At 34.4% G+C, this 25,021-nt stretch overlaps 1 protein-coding gene and 1 long non-coding RNA gene across 2 annotated transcripts; both read right to left on the reverse strand.

The window, feature by feature from the left end:
* Window positions 1-1,449: 1,449 nt before the first annotated feature.
* On the reverse strand, window positions 1,450-2,214 carry LOC108994728 (protein FAR1-RELATED SEQUENCE 5-like). Its single transcript, XM_018970055.2, has one exon. It carries the CDS (start codon window positions 2,212-2,214, stop codon window positions 1,450-1,452), a length of 765 nt encoding a protein of 254 aa, XP_018825600.2.
* Window positions 2,215-23,733: 21,519 nt separating this feature from the next.
* On the reverse strand, window positions 23,734-24,788 carry LOC108994748. The gene is made up of 2 exons (XR_001996753.2): window positions 24,667-24,788; window positions 23,734-24,511 (listed from the first exon to the last, which is right to left on the reverse strand). It is a non-coding gene; the product is annotated as an uncharacterized LOC108994748 (long non-coding RNA).
* Window positions 24,789-25,021: the final 233 nt, after the last annotated feature.

Genomic DNA, 25,021 nt, shown 5'->3' on the forward strand with positions numbered 1-25,021 from the left:
ATATCATTTTGTCATTTTGATTCCATGAGATTCTCATCATGTGTGCATTAATCCAAGGACACAAAAATACAGTAGTGTGCAATATTAAATGTACAGAGTTCTAAATCAACCAAAGCCCAATTTTTGACCTCTGGAAGGCCATCCTCTAACCAAAAGTTTTCACTAATAGTTTTTGTGCCATGGTGATATGCGGGAAACAATATTGAATTGATGACCATGGTGATGGCCATCCTCTAATCAAAACTGCACAGATTTGAAGTAGAACATAATTTTTTTGGCACCAACATGATAGTTTCTTTTATGTTTCTTTTATGCACCATGCTCTCATTCTAGTTCAAGTTCTTGGACTGCAAGAGGGGAAGATAAATGTAGCTTTGAGAGACCACTTTGCTACTGTAGCTGCCAAGCGAAGCTACGTATTTCTGGAAAATCTAATAGTTTTGGTAGAAGATTTTTCAATTGCCCAAACTATAAGATGGGTAAACAATGTAGATTTTTTGAGTGGATTGATCTCCAAAAAGAGCAAAACAACTGTTGTAAGACGGCCTTGGAGTTAGCTGAATGGAGGAACGACATGCTACTTAATGAGCGGCTACACATCGAAGAATCCAAATTTAAAGCAATGGAGAAGAAGTACAAGGAAGTCTTGAAAGTGTTAATGTTGTCATGGTTATTTTTTATAGTAGTTTGTGGTGTAATTGTTATGTATCCAAAAAATTACAATGGATCTCAATCAGTGCTACGACTCATGTAATGTGGTGTACTTTAATATAATGACTACTTTTATTAATGTAATGACTACTTTATTAATGTAATGACTACTCATCACAATATGTCCTAACAGTTGAATATTGCACATCACAATATTTTCTCAAACTGAAATATTCAACTCCAAATAAATAGAAGATGGTTCCAATAGAAGTACAAGATGTCTAGAAATAAATACAATATAGTTCATTTTCTGTAATAAATACAATACAATATAAATACAAGAAATACAATATGGTTCCAAAAGCTTTCTTCAGCTGCCTCGAATACATAATTCAGCACCTCCTCGTCTGACTCAAAATCCAAAAACAGCTTCTCCTTGTCGTTCTCAAAAACATTCCTGGACATATCACAAGGTCCTCAAATTTCTTATATTTCTAAAGCAATCAAAATATAGATATAGTAGCTAAGCCAAAAAGAGGGAATATATCACATACAAGATATATTCAAAATGAAACTATGAATCCAAGTGTTCTAATATGTTGTCAGTTGTTGGCCCAAAATCCCTACAAAAATAACAACAAACTTTATTAGTTTCGTCAATTAAAAATAGCAAAATACAAATAAGTACAAGGCTACTATACCTCATTGAAGGACAATTATTTTTAGCATGTCTCTCATTCTTGCAAATGCTACAACTTCTTTTCTTTGTTGTTTGTGTTTCCTTTGGGTTCTTCGCTCTCAAAGACTTTGTTGCCCTTTTGTGGGCACCCGTAAAGGATCCTGCACCGTTTGTGAAAAGTTCGATATAAATTGACTTCTAGATGGTATACATTCATTGGTGGGCATCGTTTGTGAATATTCTACATGATCTTCCATTGCAAACAACTCTTTGTGAACCTTCTCCAAAGCAAGTGTAAAGTGATTGTGTTTTTTAGCTGACTGTGATGCAAGTTCAACAATGTCATAAAGTTGTATCATTGACTTACTTTTTCTCATCGTAGCCTCATATTGTCCTTGCCGGACTTGGTCATCAGAACATGGTATGTTTGGAATGGGTCGACTCTTAGCATTAATAGTCCATCTATCTAGAACATAATGTTGTGGCAATATATTTAACTTCCCTTTCTTGCCAAAAACACATAATACGTGTCTACAAAGAATCCCCATAAACTCCCACATATGGCATGTACATGTAGCATGTCCTTCATCACCCTCCAAAGTCACGTGGTAAATAGGTGTTTCTTTACCATGGGCTGTCACTCCATATGTCTTGGCCTCACCACTCACATACAATTCTCTTGCTTGGTACCATAGACTATTGAACAGCTCATCTAGGAAGATTGTGAAAGACTTTCTTCTATAAACAATCACTGCCTCCTCTTCAATTTTAAAAGGTGTCTTCATTATCGTCCGTTTAGATTTTGTCCGCACATCATTTTCTTTCTCTTTAAAGTAACGTGCATCTATAGCTTTCTCATACTGATGCACAAAATCACTAACCATAGTGCTTGAACGAACATAATCTTTAAAAAATTTGTTCATGCTCTCACTCCTCTGAGTTGTTGACATACCAGCACAAAATGTCGAACGCAAGTAGGCTGGTACCTACTTATCCCGTTGGCTGTAAAGATTTTGCAGCCAAGTATTTTCTCCTAGGTCATACTTCACCACAATCAAAGTCCATTCTTGCTCGAACTCATCAGTAGTAATTGTCTCATGTATGCAATGACGAAAATCTTTCTGAAAGTCCGGAAACTTGTTGTCTACATGGGCCAAGTGTTCGGAAAATTTTTGTAAAATGTGCCACAAGCACAACCTATGAGTTGTATTCGGGAGTACCTCTACAATTGTCTTAGTCATCGCCTTGTCATCATCGGTAATTATCGTTGAAGGGGCACGCCCAAGCATTGCCTCTTGCCATGTTCTCAATAACCATGTATATGATTCCGCCGTTTCATTTACCAACAAAGCACAACCGAACATTATGGTCTGGTGATGATGATTAACTCCAGAAAATGGCACAAATGACATCTTATAAATATTGGTAAGGTAAGTGGCATCAAATGTAACAACATCCCCAAAATATTGGTATGCAGCTCTCAATCTCGCATCAGCCCAAAAACAGTTTCCCATACTCCCATCCTTGTCAACTTGCTTGGAGAAAACAAATTCAGGTTCTTTGAGTTGTCGATCAAGAAAATATGAATATAACCTTTGTGCATCCCCTTCTTCAAATATTTTCCTCATTTTGCTTCCTAGTAATTTTCTACATCATTGCCAATACCACCAACATTAAATTCACCATTTGAATCTTTTCTCAACACTGACATTATTTTCCTTGTCGGTACACCGGACTCATTCAAAGTCATAATAAGTTTTTTTTGGACTTTAGTAACTTCCCTATGCCCATGAAGGAAGCTAGTACTTCTCGGTGTAAATAGAATATGATAATATCCAACCACAAACTTGTTGACTATCCACTTTTCACCATCTTTCTTTATACCCATCATTACCTTACATCCAATCTTTGTCTCAGCAGGTTCAGGGAGTTGTCAAACTGTGTCTTTCTGACTTACTCGCCGAAATTCTTTCCTTGTGCAAATATAGTCTACTGCACAAAGAGTTTTATCATCTTTCGACAATCGAGTATGATTTGTCCGGATTGCGAATCCTTGTCGCCTTGCATATGCCTTGTAAAATGCTTGGGCGTCTTCGACCTCCTCAAATATCATACCAATGAATGGCTCTAACGGACCACTACTTGAAGAGGGAATCTCATTCACTCCATCTTCAACATTGACACTATCTTCAACATTCACATCACATTGAATGTCTTCACTTTCAGCCTCAAGTTCATCACTATCAATATTATAAATTGGTTCATTCAATACAAAACCACATGATTATAAATCCATTAGTTATGGAAAATCAACAAAGCTAAAAATAAATAAAGAAGAGCATGATTATAACTCCATAATGAAAAATCAACATAGCTATCAGTTACTTTTTAGCTCTTATTTTCATATATATTTCTCTCTCTCGCTCTCTCTAGCTATATCTTATATCTATCTGGGAAACCAAAACGTAAAAAAGAAATTAAGAAAATTTACAAGCAAGCGGGGACAATATATACAACTCTTGCTGCATGTCATAATTAATATACACTAAAGTTATGAAAATATATTTACACTCTTAAAGTGTAAAAATCAACAAAGCTATGAAAGAGATGGTTGCATAAGCACTGAGAAAAAATATTCTCATGTAAATATTTTACACTTTCTTTTCTTATTTTATACTTTCTTTTCTTTGTAAATATTCTCATGTAAATATATTTTAAACTTCTACTACATGACTGCATAAGCACAAAAATACAAGGTGGGACAATTTTGTCCTGGTATCAACACTGAGAAAAAATACAATATAGTTCATTCTCCATATTTTTTTTTTCTTCAAATAAATCAACAATCTCTCAGCCAGTAGTGTAAATATTTATAATGTAAAATCTCTCAATCTTTAAACTGAAAGCCAAGCTAGATCCTCAAAATATAATGTGAAGTGAATTCTTTCAAACATTTTGTCAAACACTAGTAGTGTAAAGATTTATAATGTAGAAGAAAAATACCTGAGCAACACCAAGGTCACTGGAGTCAGCCATGAACAACTGTTAGAATTGTCGAGCAACTATGGTGGGCGACGGACGGACCAACGGCAGCGTAGTGGGCAACAATTTTCAAATTGCTGGACTGGTTTTTTATGAAGTCAATGTTTGCTCTAACGGACCAAGAAGGACAACGACGGCCTTCAGGTGGTGGACTGGTGGCGGTGGATTCTGGCGGCAGATTCTTGCGGTGGTGCGTTGCTGGTCGATTGACGCACGCGGGAGTGAAGATGAACTCGTGTAGCTGCAAGTAAGTGTTTGAATTGTTTTACAAGTCTATCCTGTGCGGAAGAGTGTAGGCAGATTATAGTGTTATTTCTGATGTGGCACCCAGCCATTGGTGGGCTGTTAATGTGCGTAAAGCGGATGGACCGCTTAGCAGCTACTCTGAATATTAAAATATCAATTTCCTACTCCAAACAAATATTAAAATATTATTTTCTCACTTTAAAAAAAAAATACTATTTGGTTTGTAATTACAAAATTTAGATAGAATTTTAGATGAGTTTAATCAAATATTTTTTGTTATTAGCATTAAATGACTTTTGAAAATATAATTTTTTTAATATTAATTTAATTAGAATATAATTATTATTAATATGAAATTGGTAGAATTATAAAATGTGACACAAATAAATTAAATAAAAAATTATTAATTTAATAATATTTTATTATTATATAGAGAGTGAATGACTAATCTAATATGAAAATTGAATTTAAATGGAATAGACAAATGTAAAAAGGTGTAATATTGGATAAATTTTAAAGATGCATTTGACTAAGTCAATGAAGATACTCTAATTAGAAGTGCTCGATCCATAATCTCTCTGCGCATTTCAACTTCTCCACAATGTACGTGTCAGTTTTGGGTCTTTTTTACTTCCAAAAAATGCCAATGTATGACAATATATATAGATTGAAGCTTTTTTCTTTGCTTTTCTTTATCATTTTGTGAATTTTTTTGAATCACATGGAAAAAGCTTTAAAAATATTAGCAATGGGCATTTTGTCAGTATGTTGAGGACTCGCGCACGATTTTCATTATTTTTTATAACCATTGAAAAATGTTGAAGATTTGTAATATATATGGAGATCAGCTTTACGGGCCGGGGTAGATCAAAATTGATCACCATTAGACACATGAGAATTCCATGCGCAAGGGCTTTTAAAGCTCTAGAATTATGAGAGATTAGCCATTCCTTTTGAGCTAGGGTTTAAGAGTCCTTCCAAAAAAATTTATGTTTCACAGTTTTCTTAAGTATCTTCCAATTTCAGTTTCTTGAACTTAGTTGGCTTAGAGAATCTATAACGCTCACCACCAACCTGCTCTACTTCTGCATGCATTAACACCTCCACCATCCATTTGTCACTCTAATTTTGTCCTTCAGTCTAGCATTCACTAAGAACAAGCTCTCATAGCATGAGTGCATGCCCAGTACTCCGTTTTACTAAACGGTTTTTCTCTCTTTCTTTCAATGCCACCCTGTTTCTTCTAATTCCTGCATGGCTATAAAAATCAATGAGGCACTTGTGTTGAGTATTGTGGAGCTTGGCTCAGTCTGCTCGAGGGGAGATGCTACGTAGAGAGTTCAAGCATGATCCGCTCAACAGGCAGTTCAAGAGGATGCGACACAGAGAGTTCGCTCGTTACTCGCTCAACAGGCCACTCAAGCGGAGTTCAAACAAAGAGTTCGCTTGTGAGCCACTCGTCAGATGGCTCGAGCAAATGGCCAGTAAACAGGTTTGCTCAATGCGCGCTCGACATGCCGCTCGAGCAAATAACTCTAATTTTGAGTAATTAGGGTTTTCACCATGTACCCTATTTATATGTATTTTTTCTAATACTGTGGTTGTACAATTGAGCACAGTAATCGCCCCATATACTGTACATTGTTATTCCTTAAGAAATAAAATCATCTGCAGCTCTGTGGACGTAGGCAAGTTGCAAAACCATGTAAATATTGAGTCGTGTGATTGTTTGATTGTTCTTTTCTTCTTTACTTTCAATTCTTTGTCATCGTTTTTCACAACAATTGGTATCAAGAGCCAAGGTTCGAATTTGAGGAAAAACAATGGCGGGAGAAGAAGTGAAGGGATCTGGGATTGAGAAGTTCGATGACATAGATTTTGGATACTGGAGAATGCAGATAGAGGACTATCTTTATGGGAAGAGACTTTATCTTCCATTGTTGGGGAAGTAATTGGACAACATGGAAGATGCTGATTGAAACATGTTAGATCAACAGGTTCTGGGGGTTATTCGGCTAACCTTGTAGAGATCCGTTGCACACAACGTCATCAAGGAGAAGACTACTGCAGATCTCATGGTGGTTTTGTCAGGTATGTATAAAAATTCGTCTACGAATAATAAGATACACTTAATGAAGAAGTTGTTTAATCTAAAGATGACAAAAGGTACGTCTGTTGCACAACACTTGAACGAGTTCAATACTATCACTAACCAATTATCATCTATTGAAATTGAGTTTGATGATGAGATACGTGCATTGATACTGTTGGCTTCACTGCCAAATAGTTGGGAAGCCATGAGAATGGCTGCCAGTAATTCTACTGGAAAACAAAACTGAAATATGATGATATTCGTGATTTGATTTTGGCTGAGGAGGTGCGCATGAGAGATTCAAGTGAGACCTCGAGTTCGAGTTCAACACTAAATGTTGATTATCAAGGGAGATCACAAGACAAGAACTCAAATAGAGGCAAATCAAAATCAAAGAATAGGGGCAAGAGCAAGTTAAGGCCTGGACAACAGGCAACTTGCTGGAACTGTGGCAAGGCTGGTCACATAAAGAAGAACTGTAAAATTTTGAAAAAGACGGAGAATGAAAGTGTTAATGTTGTAACTGAAGAAGTACATGATGCACTATTGCTTACAGTTCACAGTCTAGTTGATGACTGGATACTGGATTCAGGGGATTCATTTCACACATCTTCCCATTGAGAGATAATGCAAAACTATTTTGCTGGTGACTTTGGGAAGGTGTACCTGACTGATGGACAGGCACTGAACATGGTGGGAATGAGAGACATTGACATTGCACTCCCTAACAAGAACATGTGGACCTTGCAAAAGGTCAGACACATTCCTAAGTTGAAGAAAAACCTCATCTCTGTAAGATAGCTCGATGATTGTGGTCATTTAGTAGTGTTCTCAAATGGCACCTTGAAGGTTACTAGAGGGGCAATGGTACTAGCTTGGGGTAAGAAAACTGGTACTCTATATATGACGACTGGTTTGAGTGATACTATTGCTACTACCATTGCAAACAGCACCGTAGAGTTGTGGCACTGTAGGCTTGGCCATATGAGTCAAAAGGGAATGAAAGAACTATTATCTAAAGGCAAGCTACCAGAACTGAAGTTAGTTGATCTCCTCAGCATGTGTGAGAGTTGTATACTGGGGAAGCAGAAAAAAGTCAGTTTCTTGAAGAGTGGCAGAACACTGAAAACAAGAAAATAAGAGCTTATGCACAAAGACGTGTGGGGACCTTCTCCATTGTCATCTCTTGGAGGTTCTCGGTACTATGTTACGTTCATTGATGACCAAAGTAGAAATGTATGGATTTATTTTTTGAAACATAAATCCGATGCATTTGATGTGATAAAAAAGTGGAAAGTCTTAGTTGAGACAAAGATAGACTTGAAGCTGAAATGTTTGAGGTCTGACAATGATGGTGAGTACATTAATGGAGGGTTCAAGGAGTACTATGCAGCTTACAGTATCAGAATGGAGAAGACCATTCTTGAGATACCACAGTAAAATGGTGTTGCTGAACGTATGAACATAATCATTAATGGGTGTGCTAGAAGCATGAAGTTGCATGCTGGACTACCACATACATTCTGGGTAGACGCAGTCAACACTATTGTCTACCTAATAAATTTAGGGCCATCAATTCTGTTAGATTGTGGAATGCCTGAGGAGGTTTGGAGTGAAAAAGAAGTCAAATTTTCTTATCTCAAAACTTTTGGTTAGCGTTCATATATTCATGTTGATTTTGATGCTCGTAGCAAACTTTAGGCAAAGTCAAAAAAATGTTATTTCATTAGCTATGGAAACGAGGCATTTGACTATCATTTCTAGGATGAGCAGGGTTGGAAGATTATAAGAAGCATAAATGTTATATTCAATGAGAAAGTAATGTACAAGGATAAGTCCAGTACATACAGTTCCTCAAGAGTCCGAGTTTGTGAGTTTGGAGGACCTACTAGAGGTCACAGTGCAGTGTAGGGACGTGAGTGACGAAGAGAGTGGGCCCAGTGCACCCATTCCTATTATTCCAAGGCCAGATCTAAAGCCATCCACACCTACAGTTGTAGTTCACAGGTCTGTCAGGACCATTCGACCCCCACAGCATTTCTCACCCACTTTAAATTATATTCTGTTGACAGATGGTGGGAAACCGTAGAGCTATGAGGAAACTTTGCATAATGAGAATTCAAGCAAGTGGGAGTTAGCTATGAAGGATGAGATGGATTCCTTTTTAGGGAATCGGACATGGGAGTTGACAGAGTTTCCATCAGGGAAGAAGGTATTGCACAACAAATGGGTGTACTGAGTGAAGACTGAGAATGATGGTAGTAAAAGGTACAAGGCTAGACTTGTTGTAAAAGGCTTTCAGCATTAAAAGGGTATTCTGAGATATTTTCTCCTGTGGTGAAGATACAATCATTAGGTTAGTACTGGCAATGGTTGCTACTGAGATTTGTATCTTGTATAGTTAGATGTGAAGACAATTTTCCTTCATGGAGACCTCAAAGAAGACATTTACATGCATCAACCTGAGGGGTTTATAGCACAGGGAAAAAAGAGTTCAGTTTGTAAATTGAAGAAGAGTTTGTATGGCCTGAAGTAAGCTCCTAGACAGTGATACAAGAAGTTTGACAGTTTCATGTGCAGTCCAGGGTACATCAAATGTCAGGCAGACCATTGTTACTATGTCAGGCACTCTGACAATTCTTACATTATTTTATTACTGTACGTGGATGATATGCTCATTGCAGGGTCCAGCATTGATGAGATCAATAAGCTGAAGAAGCAGATGTCAAAGCACTTTGCAATGAAAGATTTGGGAGCTGCGAAACAAATCATTGGCATGAGAATTGTCAGAGACAGAGTAAAGGGCACATTGAGACTCTCACAGGCTAAGTATGTGAAAAAGGTACTTAGCAGGTTCAACATAGAGAATGCCAAACCAGTTTGCACACCTTTGGGCAATCACTTTAGACTTAGTAAGAATCAATCACCCAAGTCAGAAGAGGAACACGACTATATGAGTAAGGTTCCTTATACCTCAGCTATTGGTTTACTTATGTATGCTATGGTTTGCACAAGACCATATATTGCCCATGCAGTGGGAGTTGTGAGTAGATACATGAGTAATCCAGGAAAACAACATTGGGAGGTTGTGAAATGGATTCTGATGTACCTAAAAGGCTCCTCAGAGGTGTGCTAGTGCTTCTCTAGAGAGAGCTTAGAGGTGCAAGGCTATATTGATGCTGATTTAGCTAGAGACATTGATAGTAGAAAGAGTACACCAAGCTTTGTTTACACTCCGTGTGGTACTGCCGTGTCTTGGGGTTCTAATTTGTAGAAAACAATTTCTTTGTTTACTATAGATGCTGAGTATGTTGATGTGTCAGAAGCATCAAAAGAGATGATTTGGTTACAAGGCTTCTTGGAGGAGTTGGGTAAGAAAAATCATAAAGACACTCTCTACAACAATAGTCAGAGTACCATATTCCTTATTAAGAATCCAGCATTTCCTTCCAAGACCAAGCACATTCAGATCAGGTATCATTTCATTCAATCATTACTAGATGATGACCAGTTGATAATTGAGAAAATTGTGGAAGCAAGAACTCTGCTTATATGTTGACAAAGGGTGTTACATTTGAGAAACTGAAGTTGTACACAGCTTCAGTTGGTCTTCTAGCATGAAGACAGGGGCAATGAGTTGCAGAGGTGAAGGATATCATGTTTTGAGGCAGACGGTAATACAGTGGTTGTACCAGTCTCAAAGTAGGAGAATTGTTGAGTATTGTGAAGCTTGACTCAATTCGCTTGAGCGAAGCATTTAGGTTGCTCGAGCGAAGACGCTATAAAAAGAGTCCACGCATGATCTGCTTGACAGGCAGCTCGAACGAATGCGATATAGAGAGTTTCTCGTTACTCGCTCGATAAGCTGCTCGAGCAGAGTTCAGACAGAGAGTTCACTCGTGAGCCGTTCGTTAGATGGATCGAGCAAACAGCCAGTAAACAGGTTTGTTGAACACGCGCTTGACATGCTGCTTGAGCGAATAACGCAGATTTTGAGTAATTAGGATTTCCGTCATGTACCCTATTTATATGTATTTTTTCTAATATTGTGGCCGTACAATTGAGCACAGTAATCGCCTCATATACTATACATTGTGATTCCTCAAGAAATAAAATTTTCTACAATTTTGTAGACGTAGACAAATTATCAAATTACGTAAATCTTATATCGTGTGATTGTTTGATTATTCTTTTTTTATTTATTTTTAATTTTTTGTCATCATTTTTCACAACAACTTATTCTTACTTTCGTTGGAAAGGAGGGCACCGGGAATGCAAAGAAAAAGAGCTTTTAAACCCACTTATCCAATTCCCTGTAGAATGTCTTAATTAAATGGGATATTTAAGGTAGAAGGAGAGAGTGAAATTAAAGAGACTACGAGAATTGGAACTATCTAGCTTAGCTAGCTATAAACTATAAAGTAGAGTTGGGTCCCCATGAGATTGCACCTACGGGTAATTTCAATATAGATCACACGGATCATCTCCATTTCAAAACAAATCATGGATGGTACGTATCTATTTAACGTAAAATATAAAATATTTTTAACTATTTTACTTACAAATATAATGTGATATATATATATATAGCCAAAATATCAATTGTATTACATTAAATAAATTGTCAAAAAATTATATCATAAAGTTTAATTAAAAAAGAAATTAAGCAAAAAACAGATGGACTCTGATGATCTCTTATTGGGCAAGTGGGAAAATTAGAAAAACAAGATAGATAAAGTCGTCGTACGTCCTTATATATTGAGCTATAATTTAATGTTTGTGGTTAGATCATGGTTCAAACCATATTCATGTAGATCGATTAGCTCCACGTACGAACATTAGGATATATAGAAAGACTCATACACATTAATGTATGCAATTTTTGTTGAAAAATACTACTTGAATTTGTAAAAGTGACCGATAAAAATGATGTTTTTTTTTTATTTTTTTTATTTAATAGTTAAAAAAGTGAATATTAATGAATTGATATTTTTTTTATTTTTTAAAAATATTTAAAGATAAATAAAAAATATTAAATAAATAAATACATTTACAATTGAATTCTTGGGTTGAATTAACCGTTCTGTAGCACTACCCATTTTTGTTTGGATCCTTGGTACCAAAGTGCAAAGAGAGGCATTTATCTATACATTTTGTCGGTACGTTTTTTCTGTCAACTTAGCATTTTTGTTTTCAGAAATGATTTGTACAAGTTTTAAATAGATAAATTTTATACAAATTATTATAAAAAAAAATAGATTATATCTTAAAAAAGTATAAAAAAAATATTATTTATTAGTGAGACTTATTTTTCATAAAAGATTTGTATAAAACTTATTTATTTAGAATTTATATTAGCATTACTTCTTTCTTTTTTTTCTTTTTTTTTTTTCATGTTAAACTGAATACCAAATAAGGGACTGCTACATAGGATTTCTTTCCCTCACCGATTGGGTAATTTTTTTTTACTGTTTTCTTTTTTTTTTCAATTATTTTTTAAATCTCTTAAATATTTTAAAAAAACATAAAAAATAACTAAGTCATTAAAAAATATTTTTTTAATCACTAAATAAAATAAAAACGACAATGGGTGAGACTTGTCGGTAGCCACTCTCGTTTCCCTACTAAATAATCCTCTTACATGAGTAGGTATAAGTACTTGATCTGTCTTCTCGCATTTTTTGGGTCCAAATTCAGTAACTAGTTTGTGCGTTCTTCGACAGTATTAAGCTTATAATCTTTTTGTCCAATTAAAGATTAATATTCTTTTGCTATATATCTTTATTACACCTTTTTTTTTTTTTTTTTCTTATATACTTTCACGACCTTTTTTCATGGATTGCTTCTAGCTGTTCTCTTTTCCGTTCCATTCTTCTTCTGCAAGTAAGCTTCTTCTAGACTACGTACCCCCTTCACCCATCCCTTAAATACATCATCTTTATCTGTTTATTTATGGGTTGCAAATATTTTAACAATATATTCTTTTGCCGTGAAGTATACAGCTACTGGAAAAACTATTAACGGAAAGGAAATTTTAAAACACTAGGTTTTTTTTTTATGATATAAGAAATTGGATATCTTAAAAAGCTTATTTCTTAAAGGGATAGAATTTTTTCAGGGAAGGACTTGTATGGAGAGTAGGGAATGGGAATGACATTATAAAGATATGGGGAGATAATGGATCCCAACACCCTTATCTCATTGTATTCAATCCCTAATTACACTGTTAAGTGCTGATGCCAAGGTGATCAGTGAACTAATTGATTCAAACTGTGGTACCTCGAAAGAAGACCTGATCAGGAAAGTTTTGAGTGAAGAAGAAACTGAGGTTGTATGCAGTCTCCCCATTAGTCAAACTGGTATGCTAGATAAACAGATTTGGGCCCCAACAAAAGATGGTTTGTTTAGTGTTAAAAGTGCTTACCACCTTGACATGTGCAGGAAGAGAAGGGATAAAGTGGAGCTCACTGTAGGGTCCACAAATGCATGGAAGATGCTATGGAAGTTGAATGAGTTGGGAGCAGTGAAAGTCTTTTTATGGAAAGCCTTGAATGACAGTCTTCCAACAAGGAAGAACCTGGCTCGTAGAAAGGTGGTGGAAAATTCGTCTTGTCCTGTGTATGAGTCAGAAGATCAAGAATCTATTTGCCATGCGTTATGGAGTTGTAGAGGAGTCATGGATGTATGGGCAGAACAGTCAAGTCCCTTACAGAAATGGTCTAGCAGTGAAATAGAGTTATATGAGGTGTGGGACAGATTGAGGATTAGATTGTCAAAGGCAGAGGTGGAGTTGGTGACAGTAGCGATGAGAAGGATATGACTAAGGAGGAATGTTTTTCTCTATAAAAAGAAGTTTGTTAGACCTCTTGTGATTTTTTAACAAGCAAAAGAAAAGCCTTGAAGAGTATCAACAGGCACAAAGTAAACTTGAAAGAGAGTATGTGGGCAGTGCAGAAGCAGGGGGGGGATGGAGGGCACCAACTGGAAGTCATGAGGTTAAAGTGAACTGGGATGCAACTTTAAACTCAAAGGAATGAAGGATGGGATTAGAGTAGTTATCAGGGATGCTCATGGTGAGATTCTAGTTTCTTTATATAGTTCAAAGAGGAAGGTCAACAGCCTTGTCATAGCCGAGCTCCATGCTTTATAGAGGGCTATGAAGTTATGTGCAGAACTTAACTTTGAGAAAATGATTTTTTAGGATGATGCATTGGACATATGGTAGAAGATATAAAAGAGGTTATTCATAATTGACCAGAATGGACAGTACAACATACGTATAGGGATTGTAATAAAGTAGCTCATACACTTGCAAAAAATTTCTATTACTATTGAAGAGGAAAATGTCTGGATAAAGAGTGGTCCAGTAGGGATACTTAGTTTGGTTATACAGGATAAGATGTACATTGTTAATTCATAAGTAATATAATGGATGTTCTTATTTAAAAAAAAAAAAAGGATGTTGGTTTTTAGCGAGGATTGAGATTTCCTTAAAATCTGATAACTTTAATCATCTTAAATAATTGCGCGAGGCCATAAGGCCCCCCACCTTATATATGCAAGGCTCCCAAAAATAAAAATGAGGTGTTTATATTTTTATACTTTTCAACGTGGCAAGGCTCCGTATTACTAAATTTAATGTTTAATATAATGAATGATTTATATTTTTAAATAAATTTTTTAAAATCTTACTAAATTGAAGCCTCATTTTAAGTTATTATATTAGATATAAATTCAAAAAAACTTTATTTATAAATTTTAAATAAAATTTCATTTTATGAAAAATTTTGAAAATATTTCATATAATACAAATGATTCACTTAAGTTTCACCTTAGACTTCAATTTATATTGAGCCATCCATGGTGGGATGAACTCATCTTCCAAACAATCCCTAATATGAGCGGCATGTTTTCTATTACTGTTTTAGGGGATGCGTGGGTAGTGATATCAATCGAGAAACTATGAGATTTATGTGAATAGAAGTGAGATGAATTTGAGTTAAAAATGTTTGAGTTGGTTTTGTAAAAGCATGTAAATCTCGTTGTAAAATATATTTAGGCGTAGAAGTGAGAAGATATGATTTTAACTTTATAAAAGTTTAAGAAAATGATATCATGGTCTCTATTGAGAAGTGTTTTTAATAGATTAATATATTTTTTATTAATGAAAAATTTCTCCTTTTCTCGGTTTCTCTCTCTCGAGTTCTCTCTATTCACAGGTCTCTCTCTCGATTTTTCTCTATTTTTTTTATTAAGCTCTCTCTCGACGTCTCTCTCTATCGCGAGACCAATTAAGAAACTGCCGCGAAGTACCAGTCACTAAGGGCAGGTTTGGGGCCAAAAACAAAACACAAAATTCTCATCTCATCTCATCTCATCATTACACCTTTTTCAAATCCCCATATAAAATATAATAAACAATTCAACTTTTTTAAATCCCAATACACATTTTTCAAATCCCAAAACAATAATAATATTAAAATTTAATATTTTAAACTTCAAAACAAAACACAAAATTCTCATCTCACCCTCCAAACCTACCCTAACAGTAGCAAACCCAAGCACAGCATCAACCCTAAGGTATCCCTAGAAATTCAGGTAAAAGGCAAGAAACAAAAAAGAGTTTGTAACTCTGAGTTGTGATTATATATATTACAAGAACGAACATTTCATTCTTTCTTTTCTCTAAAGTCACAGACATACTGGAATACCTATAAAATCTGCAACTGTTTTGCCATTGGTGAGAAGTTCTGAGAAGATGAAGGAAAGATGGCTCGTATAGGGAAGGGATATAAATGTACCGGGGCTGTCAGCTTGGCCAGTGCTCAGACACCAGTCTTTATGTCTCATCAAGATACAGTACTCAATCAAGGGAAGATGCAGGACAGATAAATTGAGGTGTGATGAGTTGAAATGACTCTCATTTTGTTTGGATGCACATCACTTTGGTCGTAACAATTACAAACCATCTGTGATGGTTTGTGTTTCATCTAAGGCCCCAAACGAGGCCTTATTCTCGTAATCGTGTTTGTCCTCAAGTATTTTGTTTTACCACAGCAAACAATGTCTTGGCGAAGCCCAATTCAAGTCTGTCTCATCAGCTTTAACAACTAGCACTACACAATAATTTTATTTTAATACATCGGACAAATAGGAAGAGTTAGTTCACTATATATACTAGGAGGGAAGGGAGCCATTGAAAGCCTATAGAAGATTAAAATCCACTATGCTAGGAGGGAAGGGAGGAAGAAAAGATTTGACAAAGACAAGGAGTTAATAGAATATAGACATAAAGCCGGAGGACAAAATATGATAAAGAAAGGGGAAGGAACTAATTTAAGTAGGACATGCTTCCGGATAATTGCTTCCTTTAAGAGTGAGGATCGAGTACTTCTGGAGGAGAAAAGAACCAGAGAGCTCCAAGACTACCTTGGCTAGAGAAAACTTTATAAGAATAATAGTAGAGAGTTTAGAGTGAGGATGGAGAGCATGTGTCAACCTTGATTTATAGTGAATTTTATACACAAGACCTGTAAATGTACGTAGACTTCAGTGCCAAACCATGTAAATCATTGCCTCATTTGTTTTAGTCATTTATCATTAAGCAAATGCATGAATGAGCATTTCAAGCATATCGCCACCAAGGACCACCAGGTGAGAGGAGATGGTTACCTGGGCATACTGTTAACATTCACCAGTGATCAGAAATATACCAACAATCGATATCTAAGTAATATTCTGTCAATAAAAATTATAAGATTAACGAGTAAAATAACTAAAACACCACATATATTATGCATTACATAAGAAATATCTATTTTAAGTTAAATCAAAGGATTATTACATCGACCTATCTTGATAGTATGTTTCACATCAATAAGTATCAATAACTATTCCTAGCTTTCATTACAAAAATATATATATATATATATATATATATAGTTATGACGAATTATTTGCGATAAAAATAGATTCATTTTAACAAAAAATAATCATTTTAATAGGAAATGACTAACAGTAAATAAACAGTTTTTTTGTAGTGTTTTCAGTACTCCAAAGTCCAACCCGATAAAAAACAATGCATTGTATAGAGATGGGAGAAATTTCATAATGACAAACGACGTTATAATTATGATAATAACCAAGCTATATATATATATATATATATATATATATATCGATAATTCGTATCACATGAAATCGGGAAAATTATACTTTGCAACCCATTCTATCAAGATTATATTCTCATTGTACCGTTAAATTAAAAAAAGTTTATAATGTGTATCCCAGTTCAATATTTATGGTTATTAAGATGAGCGAAAAATATATATTAATGTACGTAGCACATTTTGACAGTCGATGTTAATGAGGGATGCAAAGTATAGGTTTCTGATAGCTGGCCGGGGGTGTAATGTGTTGGCTAGTTTTGGTAGCTTTTGAAGCAAAGTGCAATGTCATGGGTCATAGGTATCAGCATTCTTTCCTTCTTCCACCTTGTTCTCTTAAAAAAACAAAAACAAAACCTTTCTGATGACTTGGGTGTCAATCATTGGACGTGATCATGAATTAAGTACAAGGTTTATGTCCCATTGTATTTGTATTAGCTACATGTACACTAGGAAAAAAAACACATTTAGCAAAATCATTAATTCATGATCAGCAACTAAGAGAGTACTGACTTGGGGTTGGTACTTTGATTGAGTTTGCAATTAGTCTTGTCACAATAAGTCCTGTAAAATAAGGGAGTAATTACTTGGGGTTGGATCATGAGATGAGATCTCTACCAAGAAGGGTCTTATTCTAAATTTGTTATATCACAGTGGATTATTCCTACGTCAAAAATTATAACAAAAAGACATGACAAGTAGCTAATTTCAATTGGGACAAAGTACCAAATTTTCCTAACCAAAACTTCAAACCCCGATCATTTAAAGCAGCACAAGAGAGAGAAAGGAAAAAGATAAAGACAAAAGCAAAGCAAACTAAAACAAAGAAACTACCCAATGACAAGCTTGAGAAACCACCAACGTGGTAGCCCAGTTGGCAAAGACTAGGAGATCGTTCTTCTCTCCCTTGCCCAAGGTTACAGGTTTGAAATGACTTATCTTAGTAAAATTTGTGAATCAAAGTCTTGGAAGCCTAGTTTGCATACTAGCATCTTGGTAAGGTTATGGTGACGGGCTGTTCCACTCGGAGTCATTTGCTATGACTCAAATCGAGCATGCCGCAACGAGTTGGGGCCTTATGGTCATGGCCAGAGAGATAGAAGCTGCATTGGCAGTCCATTCCCACTCTTTAAAGGTAATGGGTTAATGCCGAAGACCTAACCCTATCTTACTGGACTTATGATTCATAACTTCATGGGTCTGTTGATCAAGTGGCTTAGCCTTACAGCAGCTTAGCTGTGTGGCCTTTCTTATCTAGACCCAATAAACAAAGGGTGGAAATTTGAAATAAATTATAATGGAATGGGATATTGTTCTTGCACCGAACATGAGAGCAAGAGAGGCTCTTCTTCTTCTTCCTCTTCTTCTTCTTCTTCTTTTTTTTTTTTTTAATAATATCCTAATCATTCGGAAGACAAGATAATACTATCACATCTTTTTGTTTATTTGGAAAATGATTTGTACAATTTTAAAGCGTACAAGTTTAATGCACTCATTTTTAAAAAAAAAAAATAGATGCATCCGTGACCCACATATAAAAAAACTTACTTTTTAATACTAGACCCAATTTTTTTTTTAAAGGGAGTGCAGAGGGCTTTCAAACCTTAAGGTTATATTCAGTATTCTTCTGTATTTATACATGCATTTTTTTATAACAAGTTTAGAAGAGCAGTTATGAAAATTTAAAAATCAGGAAAAAAATAGCCATTTTTATGAAATGACACTATTATATTGATTGGTTGTAAAATAAAATTTAAACTAATTATTTGAATATTATAATTTTTTTTTTTTGGTTTGATGATTACTTCTAAATGATATAATCTCTTACGTACCTTACGGAATTTGCTAAACATTACTAATTTGTATAGGAAAGACACCATCTTGGGTGGTGGGTTTGCACAAAGGGCAGAATCAGAAATCTCATGTTGAGGGGCAAAGCTATAAAAATAAAATTTAGGAGTGGGGGCCTAAGTGGATTTTTTTACAGAATCTATCTTATAAAACACCTTTAATTTTTTTTTTCTATTAATTTTCAAAATTTTGAATTAGCAATTTTTGTATGAGGAGGGCGGCGGCGGCGGCGTGTATTGGGTGGCGACTGTCCCCTCCCACCTGTAATGGTTGGGAGAGCCTTGTGGAGCAATAGAAACAGAATCTCCTTGCATCCTACGTGGTGGAAGGAATTGCGGCGAAACGCCTTCTTTTTGCGGCTCTGCCCACCTATAATTTTTTTTTAAAATTTTTTGATTTTTAATATTTTGATTTTTTATATTTTGGCCTTTTTATTTTTTGATTTTGTGACTTTCTAATTTCAGGTTTTAATTATTTGATTTCTATTTCTTGGATTTCTATATTTTATGTTTTCTTTATGTTATTTATAGATTTTCTTAAAGATTTTATTTATGTTTTTGCTTTTAATATGTTGTATTTATTTTAAATTTACGCTTGTTTATTTTTTGTCTCTATCTTCTTCTTCTTTTTTCTTTTTTTGTTCCTAATTTAGTAATTTTCCTGTTTTGGGGTTTTAAAAAGTTGTTGGATTTTTTAAGTATTTTTATATGTAAAGTGTATTGATGTTGGTTTATTTTTTTTTCCTTTTAGCTGTGTTTGTTTGGATGTTGAATTGAGTTGAGTTGAATTGAGTTGAGATGATAAAATATTGTTAGAATATTATTTTTTAATATTATTATTATTATATTAAAATTTAAAAAAATTGAATTATTTATTATATTTTGTATTGAAATTTGAAAAAGTTGTAACGATGAGTTGAGATGAATTAAGATTGATTTAAGAACCAAACGAAGCCTATATCACCTGTCTGCATTGTTTTTCTAGTTATTAGTTATTCAAGGCAATAGTAATGGAGGGATCATTTCATTTCCGGATCCAAAAACCAAAGCGGTAAAGAACAACTTTTAAAAATCAATGACCATTTTTAACTGGGGCCTAAATACGAATGCCAGTTGTTACTTTAGAGTATTGACATTGGATTAGTCAAATATCAGTATTTGTAAATATTTATCTCATTTGTTTTAAAAATACCTGTATTGAATTAATTAGCAAAAGGAATAATGCTCTTACAAGCACACATAAGAGGCATTTTCTTGTGCATACCTTAGGACCTTAGGTTTGGTTTGTTTTGACACAAAAGAAGTGCAGGAAGAGACCAAACCCTTAAAGAGGTGTTAAAAGGGGCATATTGGTTTTAGTCTTTAACTTGTGCTCAAAATAAAAAGACCAAACCCTTTTTTGCATCTATGTGTACCACTTTTTCAGTGACCATGAAAAACTTGGTCCTTTTAAATGACAATAATTTTAATTACATGAATCACTTTATATGTATAAATTAATTACACCAAAAGTAAACACAAAAATGCACTTTTGAATATCTTTATAAACAATGTTATATATAAAGTTTAGCGCGTGCAAGCATTTCAAAAAAAAGTAAAATCGGTGAAGAAGCAAGTTTTTCTTTTGAAGAAGTTGTTATTTTTTTCGAAACTTGTGACTACTAAGCTCGCACAAATAATATAATATATATATATATATAGTTAACGTCGTGTTTCACACGCTTTTGATCTTGGTTTCAGTAATTCAGATCTTCAGATCTTAGGCCAACAAAAGATAGGAATGAAGGCAATTGAGAGAGGACGGCCTTGGGATCGGGGAGTCTCCGATGCTAAAGTTAATAAATTTTCTTAGAAGTTTATAAATAAGTGAGAAAATATAAGGATCAAAGAGAGTTTTCTTGTACTTGAAACTTGCTATTTATACCATAAGTCTGGAGGACAGGTCTCGTGGAGTCTGTGTCTTTCATACTGTTCTTTTTGTCAGAATCATTTAATGCGGCGTGACTACACGACGGCATCATTAATATGATGTGTAGTTCAAGTAGTGGTGCCATTAATGCAGTGTGGCTCTCCGATTTCCCCCACTTGCTAGCGTCATTGATGGTCCGTTGATGTCCCTCCTGTCAGAGGATCAAGGATTTCACGTACATTACGCCCACTATACAGACAAACGTTTAAGAGTTTGACACTATTCGAATGATCTCCAGGTCGGCGAGTCTCATCTCCTGTAGCACGTTCCCTCATGTAGGTTGCATCAGTAGAGCCTACACATGAACTAGGTTGGAGACTCTACTTGTTCTGAACTAGATCTTTTATTCTTGTTTCCTTAATTGTCATTCTGCAAGTTGAGATAAGGGGAAAAATCCCCTTACATATATATATATATATTTATATATATATATTACGCATAAGCTCAAGCACAGATTTTTCGGTCGAATTGACGTAAAAAACAATAGGTCAGAGCTCATCATTGTTACAAATTGACAATTCGATGTTATTGAGCTTTGTACCGATTGGAAAGACAAATTCAGGTCCAGTTCGATCAAAAGTGGTCCTGTTCACAATGTAAATATTTGGACAAATCTGCTAGTTTTGTCTCTGATCTGCTTCTATATATGTCCAAGTTTTGCGAAAATCTATAAAATGACAATTGGCTTTTATATACACACTCTTCTAAGCTAACTATGAGAAATAAAAAAGAACCCAAGGACTGCATTATATAAGAAAGCTAAAAAATAACAAATATGAGAATGATTAAATAAATTACGAGTCGTATTCAATATTTGTGCATTCTTTTTTAAAAAATAATGGAACCCACCATTAAAAAGTGAGTTTTTTTTTTTTTTTTAACGTGAATCTCAAATTTATCTATTTTTTTTTTTTTAATATGTAAAATTTGTACACTCTATTATTATATAAATCATTGAATTACAGCTTGCTGACCATGTGAAATTCACATTTTACCAATAAAGGAAGGTAGCATTGCTGAATTTTTCTATCTTGGCATTATTGAGAGGTCATTCGCCATCCTTTTTGAAGGGTCTTGAAAAGAATGATTCGTGCAAAAGTAAAAAACCTAATGAAACAGCCATGTTAGCATGTTACCTAAAGATGGAAACGATTTTGACAAAAATGGGCCCCCTACTCCTGTTGCCTAGCAATTTGCATAACTATAGCTCAACTCGGATTGAGGGTAATTATGGCACTCCTTCCCTCCATCTCTTCCCTACCATTTTAGAGAGAGAGAGAGAGAGAGAGAGAAGGTAAATGCATTTAGCTTTTCAATGCCCACTTGTGGGACATCATCATTTTGGGCAAGAAGTCACCACTCTGACTGCTTTTGGTACTCAAAAATGCAAATCGGGTCTTTGATTATAAGTATCAACCGATTGATTTTGATTTTCATGTTTGAATTACTTTTGATGTTCACTATAATTGCGTGACTGTGATGGACGGACACCTTATATTTCACATCATCATCATCCATTCACATTCACCAGGATCTCCTAGTGTATCAGATTTTGCATAATCAATAAAACAATCCAAAATTACTCATTCAAATACTATTTATATTTACAATTTTTACTTAGATAACAATATCTGCTTGCGTGTCAGATATTAATATACTGAAAATTATGAAATTTTAATTTTTTTAAAAAAAATTGCTAAAATAGATCTTATACATAAAATTGTAAGGACATATAACAATACTATTAAGCATAACCCATTTTAGATACAATGAATGGCTTAAGTTTCTATCCCAATAGGAGTGTACGTACATAAGATATTAAGATATGGAAAATTATAGGGTTATTACCTTCCTACTACTCATTTTATATTTGATTATTTTTTAATTTGTTTTTTACTTAATAGTTAAAGAAGTGATTATTAATAAAATTATATATTTTTTTGATTTTTTCTTAATGATATAGGATGTTAAAAAAATACTTTAAAAAAATGATAAAAAAAATTTGAAATGAACTGAGTAATAAATTAATAGTAATAGGATAGTAATAAGATAGTAACCCTATCACTATCCGCCACACATTTACTAAATGAAATGTGAAACTCAATCGTGTTATGACTTCTTAAACCTGACCCTACTTGTAAATAATGCACCCTATGCACACTACTACTTATTGCCCACCGACTCTGCCCATAGTTTGTCTTGAACAAATTGAGAAAGGGAATGCATTACTCAAAAGAAAGAAGGTTTAATTTATTTGCAAAAGGCAGGAGAAGAACACTGACATTTGTGGATCAAGATCCCTTCAACTTTGTAAGTAATGTGTTTGGTGACGATTTTAAGTGAGCGAGATAGACATATAAAATAGATCCTACATAATTTAATACTACTAAAAAAAATCATATTTATAGCAATAAATATTGTACAACCCACCATCGTTCATTTAGGTCTCGTTCAATTTTACAAAATTTTTCATCTTATTTTATTTCATCTAATCATTATAATTTTTTTAAATTTTCACACAAAATAAAATAAACAATTCAATTTTTTTCAAATCTCAAAATAAAAATAATATTAAAAAAATATATTTTAACAATATTTTATTTAACTTTTAATTTTTATCTCAACTTATTTTATCTCAGTAAAAACAAACGAGATACTCTAGTTTTCCCTACTTGTCTTGTTTAAGAGAAGAAACAAATCAACCATGTGAAAGAGATAAGGAAATGATTTTCCTGATCTCTGCTTGTCTCTTTCTTTTTTGGGGTTTTTTTTTTTCTCTTTTTCTAATCTCTGAGAGCTCATTGCATGTGTGCGTGAGGCGTGGGAAGAAAACACTTTCTCACATCAAGTGTAGTCAGCTTTTACATGAACAACTTTCATAGTACAAAAAAATATTTCGGAGAGAGAGAGAGAGAGAGCTCTCCAATAATACAGTTGATGTTTTGTACATAACAGCAGTCACGAGGGTGAACTCTTTCCACAGATCTGAGAGAACAATATTTATTCTCTTCGTCACTCTCTCATCAGCCAACAACATATAAAACAACGAAACTGATGTCTGCAGAAGCATATTTCTGCACACAATAATGCAATTGAAATTGATGGCCTAGCTTTACAGAACTTAAAACAAACAACTAGCTAGCATTAATTCTCAATCAAACAACACGTACGGTGTTTTTAAAAATAATTAATACATTCTAACTACTACCTCAAGGATCATCACTCTTAGCATTTTCTTCGATCCTTCTACATTTACATGTGAAAATAAAAATTATTGTAATCCATGTTGCAATCGAGATCTCCATTTCTTGCATAAACTCAAGGATCTTCTCAAGTGATCTTCTGAGAGACAATATATTTAGGAGAGATGCATGTCGGGCAAGTTTCAAATAGCTCAGGAGGGATAGACAAGGAAGGAGGAGATGAGTTAGGTAGTTATGGGAAAATATAACCACTAAACTCTATGTCAACAGACTATGATATAGAATTCGCGAGAAATTACAAAATAAAAACAATTGATACGTTGCTAGATCTTACTAAATTATGAAAAGGTCTTACAAGGTCAAGAAGATCGACCTTATAAGACCTTGGATAAAGAAAATGATAAATATAAAAGCTCAGATAGGATAGGACCCAAGTATCATGAGCAAGCCAACGTTACAATATTGGAACTTGGATTTTCAAACTCATGAATGCTGGCAAAGATTGCTGCTGTAAGGATTTCTTTCAATCCATGGATTCCAATCTTTGAGAAGTTCAGTATGGCGATGGTACTTTTCATTGAGTACTCATGCATGATAAAGGCCTCAAGGAGACCTGCATCAACGATTATAAAAGTGAGCATAACATTTTCTCATCTTCCAAACAGTAGATTTCATAGAAAAAACATACAAATAGATCAACTATGGCAAAAATCACTTCACTCACATGTATGAAGTAGAAACACAGAAACACATACGCACAAATCATACCTTGGAGAAACTTGTGTCTTGCTTTCATCTTTTTTCTTTTCCACACAAGCAAACACAAAAAGAGAAGAGAGAGAGAGAGAGATGCATAAAGAGGAGGAAGAAGAAAGTGCAATCAGCAATGTGAGAAAAATGTGTGTGAAGCTGCAGGCTTATTATACCAAGTAGTGGGCTGCCCCTGATGGACCTGAAAGCGACAGCTTCGAGGCCCATAAAGAATGTTTAACCAATAATAAATAAAAGAAAATGATATTTCCATCGAAAGCATTTATGGATTGTGTTTTTTTTTATTTAATAATTAAGAAAATATTTTTTAATGAGTTTGTGATTTTTTTTTTAAATGTTAAGGGGTTTGAAA

Source organism: Juglans regia, chromosome 12, assembly GCF_001411555.2.
Source record: "Juglans regia cultivar Chandler chromosome 12, Walnut 2.0, whole genome shotgun sequence".
NCBI classification, from domain to species: domain Eukaryota; kingdom Viridiplantae; phylum Streptophyta; class Magnoliopsida; order Fagales; family Juglandaceae; genus Juglans; species Juglans regia.

What these genes read in the sequence shown, in the direction of transcription:
- LOC108994728 (XM_018970055.2), bottom strand. Translation starts at nt 2,214, where the DNA reads ATGGTTAGTGATTTTGTGCATCAGTATGAGAAAGCTATAGATGCACGT.